Source organism: Columba livia, chromosome 2 (genome assembly GCF_036013475.1).
Source record: "Columba livia isolate bColLiv1 breed racing homer chromosome 2, bColLiv1.pat.W.v2, whole genome shotgun sequence".
Classification (NCBI taxonomy): domain Eukaryota; kingdom Metazoa; phylum Chordata; class Aves; order Columbiformes; family Columbidae; genus Columba; species Columba livia.
The window spans coordinates 9414934-9423511 of record NC_088603.1 but is presented as its reverse complement, the minus strand read 5'-3'; the positions used below and the strand labels follow the sequence as shown (position 1 = coordinate 9423511).

The 8578-nt window shown below is 51.9% G+C and overlaps 1 protein-coding gene across 1 annotated transcript; it reads right to left on the bottom strand.

Annotated features, from left to right (window-relative positions):
- Positions 1-4851: 4851 nt before the first annotated feature.
- EN2 (engrailed homeobox 2) lies at positions 4852-8120 on the bottom strand. Its single transcript, XM_065050451.1, has 2 exons — positions 7443-8120; positions 4852-5667 (listed from the first exon to the last, which is right to left on the bottom strand). The coding sequence occupies exons 1-2, from the start codon at positions 7981-7983 to the stop codon at positions 5351-5353; spliced, it is 858 nt and encodes a 285-aa protein (XP_064906523.1). The 5' UTR covers positions 7984-8120; the 3' UTR covers positions 4852-5350.
- Positions 8121-8578: the final 458 nt, after the last annotated feature.

Genomic DNA, 8578 nt, shown 5'->3' with positions numbered 1-8578 from the left:
GCGGCCCTTCCCTCCATCCCCCAAGGCGATGGACACAGAGATGCTGCCAGGGACACGGGCCGCTTTTACCTCCGCTCTCCTGGGAGAGGAATCGGCAGGGAAAGCCCAGGGGACACGCGGGGAGTGGGGCTGCCCACCCCACTCAGGTCGGTTCCCACGCACGGCCCCGCAGCACAAGCGAATCATCCCGACGCGTGTGTGCCTCTCTTTTTTTCTTCCTTTTTTTTTTTTTTTTAAGACGTTAAAATGTGTCAAACGCCAAATTTAAATTTCTTTCCAGGTCGAGGAGACGATGGGGCGAGAGGAAATGCGGGTTCTAACCGTGGGCAGGCGGGGGTGGACAGCAGGCCGGGGCGGGCAACAGGCGGGGAGCTCCCGGCCGGCTCCGGCCGTGGGTGTCGGTGGAGCCGCCGTCTCCGGCTTCCCTTGCCTGGGCTCATTCAAGGCCCCTTTTTCCCGAGGCTGGGATTCGGCCGGCAGCTTTGCCTGAGTTTGCCAGGGGTCCCAAAAAATACGAGAGAGAAGACTGAGGACGGGCTAGTGCTGGTTTTAACTGCAGAGCTGGTCTCGACGTTGGCTGGGGGCGGGGGGAAGCCAGCGTTCCCTCCCAAGAGCTGCAAAGCCCAAACCTGTCCCCTCCGCAGCCCTGCAAAGCCCAAATCCGCTGCCAGGGACCAATCCGACTTTTCGACTGCCTTCAGCTCCCCAAGCGTGTCTGGGTGCGTTCCTGCCGGAGCCACGGGTGCCACGGAGCATCCCCCGGGCTGTCACAGCAAAAACTTCTCCCTGCACACCCTGTCGACCCCGGCTGCTGCTCCTGGACACAAATCCCACCCCCAGCACCCAGTTACAGCCCCCACCCGGGGGCTTCGACTTTGTTCGTTCGTTTGTTTGTTTGTTTGGACAACGCGAATTTGTTTATACAATTGACTCGTGGCCCTTTGTAACAAATTGTTATTAACCTTCCCCTTCTGAGCGTTTCATAATCACAGATGTTAGTTTGGAGATGATATCCAAACATCCCAGGGGTACTTTTGATAGCTGCATGGGCGGGGATTGAATGCGGAGGTCGGATATTAAATCAGCGGGATACAGAATTACTTTTCCTTTTTTTTTTTTTTTTCCCACAAACCCGAGCAGCTAAATAGTTTCCCCCTCTAACTCCGATATGCATTTCACAATAAATGGCGGGGTCATTTGCATATATAGTGCCCGGGTATGGGTTTCTATATAGCCTGTGCGATATACTTCATTAACAGCCAGCGCAGCGGAGGAACACCTTCACTAAACCTCAGTGCTCAGATGCTTCTTGAACAGACTTATGGAAAAAAAATACGCTTAATTAATTACACGGAGGGGCTGGTTGGTGTCGAGTATTGTGCAGATGTATTTTTACTCAGCCCTGAAATACTTCCCTGGGTTGGTTATTTTTATTTTATTGTATTTTTTATGGGACTCCGCTGCTTTGACCGGAGGGGAAGGAGCCTGTCCGGCTAGCAAAGAGCTGCCTGACAGCCAGAAAACGCTGCCAGGCGGTGGGTGACTCCAGGGCAACCCTGTTTCTGTCCCTGCCCCCGCCCCGACGCAGACGGGTTTTGGGGGGGAGGCTTTGACTTGGCTTTTGGTCTTTTGTGGTTTGGGGTCGTGATTTTTTCTTTAAAAAAAAAAAAAAAAAAAAAAGACTCCTCCAGCAAAGCGATGTTACTTCCCTAAAATTGCAAGAGGCTCTTGTGCGACAGCACTTTCTGTTAAATTAATTTGAAATTTTAAATTAACGAGGGCTAATTTAGTTGTGCTGTCCTTCTCGGAGCCAGCGGGGAGCCGCTGCCCGGGCGTGGGAGCGCTGGCTGGGCGGTGCGGGGAACCAGCGATAGCTCCGGAGATGGCGAAAGGAGCAGCAGAGCAGAGGTTTCCGAACCTGTGCCTCTTCCCCTGAAAGCTTTACTCCCCCAAAAAAATCAGAGGCAGGTGAGGAGTGCAGCCCATGCGAGCCATTCGGGGCTCCCAGCTGAAGGCATTGCTTAGCAATGGCAAATATTTTGTATTCTGGTCTGGATAAAATCCAGGGAGCAGCGAGATATTCTAACCTTGCTCCAGAGACTGAACTATCTTAGAGAAGTTACCTTACTATTTTTTTAACCTAAACCAAAATACTTTTTCCTGCTAGTGTCACGCAGCTGTTTCCTGTTCCCAGCGCTTCTTGCAGGCTGGGCAGGACAGGTGGAAACTTTGCCCCACTTCACAGTTAAGCGGGGCCAAAATTCCCCTCGGTGCAGGTTTAGTCACTTCTTAAAAAAAATAAAATCTCCGTGGGGCTTATCCTCTGGTGTTTAATACACCCACGATACCCTTTTGTCCCATCGGACAACCGGGGCTATTTTTCAATCCAGATTTAAAACAACCTCTTTAGTGCCCACCGTCACTGATTTTCTCCCTCTGGATTATTAATCACCTGCCTCCGTTAGTGACCCAAAAAAACCCAAACAAAACCAACCAACCAGCCAAACAAACAAAAAAAAAAACACCACCAAAAATTCTCCTTAAAGGCACGTAAACCAGAAGGGCTGGAAAAACAAAGCGTGGTTTGGGAGATGAGCCCGGGAGCCTCCCCCACCGCCGGGGAGCTGAACCCCCGGGGTGCTCCGGCCCAGCGGCATCGCTGCTCCTGGAGGATTTGAGCCCTTGCAGAATATATCCCAAAGCAGCAGCTTTAAAAACAGAAGATCAAATTTTAAGACCCTCCTCCTTGGTTCTATCTGTGAGCAGGAGCCGGCCCCGAGGGTGAGGCTCTACCCCTTGCTCCCTCTCCTTCTTCCTGCTAAACTGTTTTGGAGATCTTGTGCCCTTTATTGCAGCAAGGCGGGTGATCGCTTTATTTTTGTCCAGCCCGTCCTAAAATCGTGGTACTGTCGTCTCCCCATGTAATTTACAGCGTGCGTGGTTTCGTTGGGTGTCACCAGCAATATTCCCATCACCTCTCCTCCTGAGCTCCAGGTTTACGTGTTTATCTAGCAGAGGGTTTCCAAACGCAGCCTGCCAGAGCATCACACCACCGGCTGTTTAAAGTCTTGAAAAGGTGAAACCTGTTGACAGTACGTGGGGTTAAAGAGATTTTCTTTTCCGTTTTCAGGTGCTTTTTAACACGAAGGGTGCCTTAGAGCTCAGTTGCGGCTGCCCGTTGCCCTCTCCTCCTTCTAGAAATGAATCCTCCGAAGTTTCTTCATCAAGTCAAAAGGCTGATGAGGCGCCTGGCTGCAAAATCACCTCTCTCCTAAATCGCCACGGAATTTACCCCCCTGTAAATAGCTGAAACTATGAAATACTTGTAACTCGAGCTCGAATGCTCGAAAGTACATCCTAAAGACTTTATAGTCAAACATATAGGGATATATAGCCCCTGATAGCACTGCTCCATTCCAACGTCTGAGTGACACCGTTTATATTTCGTAATAAAGTAGGTTGTTGTTGTTTTGGTTTTTATTATTATTATTAAATGCAGTCCCCGAGAACTGAAACACACAAAATGCAGCGAGAACGTTCACAATTTTGAGAGCACAGTTGTAGAGAGAAACATTCATATTTCATCCGATTATAAATATTTGATACTGCAATTGTAAAATGCACATGTTTTATAAACTGGAGAGAAGAAGAAAAAAAAATCCTTTACTTTGTTGCTAAAAGGCAATGTCATTTCATCCTGGCTCCTAAGCAGCTGATGATTATTCACAGGAATTTAAATTACCGTATTTATTTTCTAGTTCGATATTTTCCTTTTTTTTTTTTTTTTTTTAAGTTTATACTGCTATGTACAACGTGTGTCTATTATAGCTGCAAAATAAAGAGGTTTTAAGGCAAAGCACGAAGTTTCCCCCCCTACAAACAGCGTCGCAGGAGAGTCCGTTCCTGAGCAGCCGCCCACGCACACCCAGGCCCACGCAGGACACAGTTCCCCCCCCACCCCGTGCCGTGGGGAGGAGGAACACCACGCTCGGGAAAAAACGTGTTAAACGCAGCCCAAGGCCTCGAAACCCCCCAAAAAAACTCCGATTACAGGAGGTATCTGTGTGGGGAGGGGGGGCGTGGGGAGAAACACCCACCCCTACGGTGCCACGAAGGGTCGCGCTAGCGAGGACCGTGCCGTGGGATGGGGATGACGACGGAGGGGAAGGGGAAAATAAAAACCTTGTATTTGGGAGGTGGGGGTAAAACTCTCCAGATTGCTTCGGGTAGGAGATGCCGGAGCAGAGCCGGACCCCAGCCCGTGGCCGCCCCCCGCGGAGGGGGAGCGGGGTTGGGAGGGCGGCAGGGGGTCGGTACCGGCCCCCCGGTCCGCTCCCCCTCCACTGGGGGCGACCACGGGCTGGAGCCGCATCCCGGAGAGTCTCCCACTTTTTTGGAGGGGTTCCGAAAGTTTTCCCAACAAGTTGGAGAGGGAGGGAGATGCTAACCCCACAGCTGCATCCCACATCCACAGCTGCATCCCGCATCCACGCACGCCCGTGGGTCTCGCTGGGGGTGAAGAGGGACCAGGGGCTCAGGAAAAGATCCTCGGCATGTTGCAAGACGGTGCTTTGAGATTTCTTTCCCTATCCTTACTTCTCTATATTTTTTTTCCTTTTTAAATTAAATTCTCCACGTCTATCCCCAAAACCAGGCCCAGACACACACAACCTCCACTAAAAAAAAAAAAAAAAAAGAAAAAAAAAAAAGGAAAAAATAAAAAGAAAGAAAAATAAATTAAATAAAATGGGAGGGGTGGGGGAAAAAGGTAAAACTCATAGAACAAATAGGAGAACTATTTATTCGGTTCACAGTCGTGTGAAATGCAGCAATAAAAATCTTTGGACTTCAGCAAAAGTTGTTTTTAATTTTTTTTTGAGTTTCAAAAAACAGCGTCCAATGTCCATTAAAACAGCGCTTAAGTCTATAAAAATGTAACTTAAGCATTAAAAAAAATCATAAAGATAACATCTAAAATCTCCATACAACTGATAAAAAAAAAAAAAAAATCAAAGCCAAAACAAAAACCCAAACAAAAAACCACAACCATCCCAAACCCCCCAAACCAAAACCAACCAACCAAATAAAAAAAACAAAACAAAAAATATTTTATAATCAGATATCTTGGATTTTTACACCACCTTACCTGTAAATTATATATACATAGAATATTGCAGAATTATATCTAATACACAATATTTTCACTATTAATGCTGGTATAATCTTTATACACTGGCCCTTATGTTTCTTTTTTATTTTTTTAATTAAATTATTGCATTATATAAACTTTGACTGCAAACGGCCCCCCCTCCCCTGTCTCCCCCCTCCCTCGTTCCCCCCCCTCCCTTGGCTATTCACTGTCCGACTTGCCGTCTTTCGCCGTGGTGGAGTGGTTGTAGAGCCCCTGGGCCATGAGGTGCACTGCCAGGGAGTTCTTGCTGCCCGTCGCCTTCTTGATCTTGGCTCGTTTATTCTGGAACCAAATTTTAATCTGGGACTCGTTAAGCCCGAGCTCTTGGGCCAGGCTTTGCCGCCGTTGCTCCGTCAGGTACCGGTTCGTCTGGAACTCGGCCTTGAGTCTCTGCAGCTGCTCGGCGGTGAAGGCGGTGCGGGGCCGCTTGTCCTCCTTGTTGGGGTTCTTCTTCTTTGGTTTGCGGGAGCGGGGACCTACGGCCGGGAGAGAGGAGAAGCACCGACACCGCCGCGCTCCGCTGCGGTCGGCTCCGCGGGCGCGGTCCCGCCTGGGGGCACCCACGCTCCCCCCGCGCCCCACGGACACCCGCCCCACACCACCCCCCCGAAGAAAAATAAATCCCGCTTTGTGCTTCCGCTGCCAGGGGATGCTCGGGAGGAGGCGGAACGGGAGCCGCCGCTCCCCCCGAATGCCCCCGCAGCCCCCGTCGGCCGCGCTTCTTCCGCCGCTCCCTCCGCAGCCCCTTCCACCCCGGCCACAAACACGTTTACCGACCCTTTTAATCTCGGGGGTGTCCGGCAAGTACAGCCTGCATCAGAGGCAGCGGCACGGAGCTAAATTTTAATCCTTGAGCAGAATATTTATTATTTTAAGGACACCTCTTCTTTTATTTTTATTTTTATTTTTTTTTAGCAAAACTCTTCCCTTTTTTTTTTTTTAATAATTTTTTGGCGAGTCGCGGTTAAAAAATAAATGAAATCAGCCCCCTCCCTGTTTACATTACAAGAAGAAATCCGCCGCTTTGCTGCAGTGCCCATATGGCACTGCACGGCCCGATCCGAATCGCTGGGATTATTCTCGGGAATATTATTCTCGGCAGCACAAGGAGCCTTTTCTGCCCGGGCCGAGCCATTGTGAGGATGTATGTTAATTAAATATTAACAAAGGAGAGCACTGGAGAACAATGGAGTAAATTCCAATTCAGCCCTGAATATTACCTCTGAGTAAGAGTTTGTTTTCAGACATTACGAACTAATTTTCAACTCATCCTACAATCCCTCCTTCTGCTGGCCGGCTCTCTGGGGTGAAAAATCATAGCTCGCTGCTTTTGTAAAAGGAAACCCCCCCTTTTTTTTTCCCCTCTTTTTTTTTTTTTTTTTTTTTTAAATGGGAACAGATCTCCTTCGAGCTTCTTCCAATGCCTTCCCCCGATGATTTCTACTTCTTTTTAGGGAAGGTTTTACCAATCTGTCGGGGCCATTCCTTCTCTCCCTGTGGTAGTAAAAGGACATTTTACCCCTGGGCTTTTTGTTTTTAAATTTTCCCAGTGTTTTTATCGATAATTTCAGGAGGTTCTACTCAAGCCCTTGCCAGGAGACGGACCCTGCCAAGGAAGTTCCCTGGCTCTCGGAAATGTCCCCCGGCCCCTCCAGAACTGACTTGCAGCACATAGAGAGAAATTAAAAGAAAGAAACAAAACGGCGACCGCTCCGAGGCCTCTGTTAGAGAAATAAATGGTCGCCAATTCTTTTTGGCTAAACAGAAAAAATAACCAAAGCAAGGCGAGGCCTGTGTGAATCCACCCTCCTCTCCCAAAAACACAACGCGGAGTTATTTTGCTGGCAGGGAGAAGGGCACCTCGCCGGGACGATGAGCGGGGAGCCCAAAGCCAGATTTTTTTTTTCCTCCCTTTTTGATAAAACCCGGCAGTTGGTTGGAAATGCCCCGAGCCCGAAGTGGCCCCAGCTCCTCCGCGGGAGCGTGAAGGAGGAGACCCCCAACACCCACCTCGTCCCTCCGGCTCCGCGCATACCCAGCCAGCCCTTCCTCTCCCCACATTTTCGTGCGTTTTTAAGACACCTCCCCCCCGCCCCACGCAAAGGAAAAGAAGAAGAAAGAGCGGGAAGCGGGGAGGGGGCCTTTTCCCTGCCGCCTTCCCGGCCCCGCAGGCGGGCAGAGAAGAACCGGGGAACCCGAGGAGAGGGATGCGGCGGTGGGGAGTGGGCCGGTCCCGCGGGCCGGCTCTTACCTGAGGAGGGCCGGTCCGAGTACCGCGTGCAGTAAACCCAGGCGGGCCAGAGCATGGGCTGGTTCCCGGCGTTGGAGCTGGCCTGGGAGCTATCCGAGTCCGAGCTCACCGACAGGTCGCCGCCGCTCAACCCCCGCGCTTTCAGGGCCGCCTCCAGCGCCGCGGGGTCTCCCCCCTTCTTGGCGGCGCCGTGTAGGGCCAGCCCGGCGGGGCTGCCCTCCCCCCGGCCCGGCGAGCCCGCCCCGCCGCCGGGGAGCGGAGCCCCGGGGGCCGGCGCCGCGGCGGGGCTGCGGCGGCTCTCCGCACCGGGCCGCCGGGGTTCTCCGCCGGGGCCGCCCGCTTCCTTCCTCCGCCCGAACTCGGGCCGCAGGATATTGTCGATGAAGAAGTTGGTGATGCGGTGCGGGTGCGGGTGGGGGTGCGGGGGGTCGCCGGGGGGAAGCAGCAGTCCCCGCCGCCCGCCGCCGCCGGGCTCCGCGTCGCCGCCGGACTCCTGCGGCTCGGCCGCCTCCTCCCGGGGGCTCCGGCCGCCCTCCTCCATGCTGCGCGGCCGGCCCCGCCGACGGTTCCACTGCCCGCTGCGCCGCCGGCCGGGCGGCTGCCTAGAGCTTTTTGTTGATGCTGTTGCTGTTGCAGTCGCTTGTTCTTTATTTTATTTTTTTAATATATATATTTATATATATATATATATATATACACGCACGCACAGGTGTCTATTTGCTTTCGCTTCTCCTGGCCGCGCCCGGCATTCAAAATCCAGAGTTTGAAAAAAAAAAAAGATTGAATAGTAATTAAAAAAAAAAACAAAACAACAAGGAAACCAAACCAGGGAGACCCAAAAGCCAGCAGCCGAGCCTCCACGAGTTTCAACTTTGCCAAAAATGAAAACACAAGGGCTCCGGTCCTCTCGCCGCCTCCTGCCGCCGCTCAGCCCCTCGGTCCCGCGGCGCGCTGCCGCCTTCTCCCCCGGCCACCGCCGCCGCCGCCGAGCTTCATCCGCCGCCCCCGCGGAGAAAAAATTAATGATAATAATAAAAATAACAATTTTTGTGGTGGAGGGGGGGGTGGGTAAAGCAAAACGAGAAGCCGGTGCCGGGCGGGGTGGAGGCGGGCTCTCAGCAGCCGGTGTCCCGCGG

Bases quoted from the DNA above. Each gene is read 5' to 3' on its own strand.
- EN2 (XM_065050451.1), bottom strand. From the start codon at position 7,983: ATGGAGGAGGGCGGCCGGAGCCCCCGGGAGGAGGCGGCCGAGCCGCAG. The intron at 5,668-7,442 runs GTAAGAGCCGGC...TCCCGGCCGTAG, and splicing joins CTCGGACCGGCCCTCCTCAG to GTCCCCGCTCCCGCAAACCA.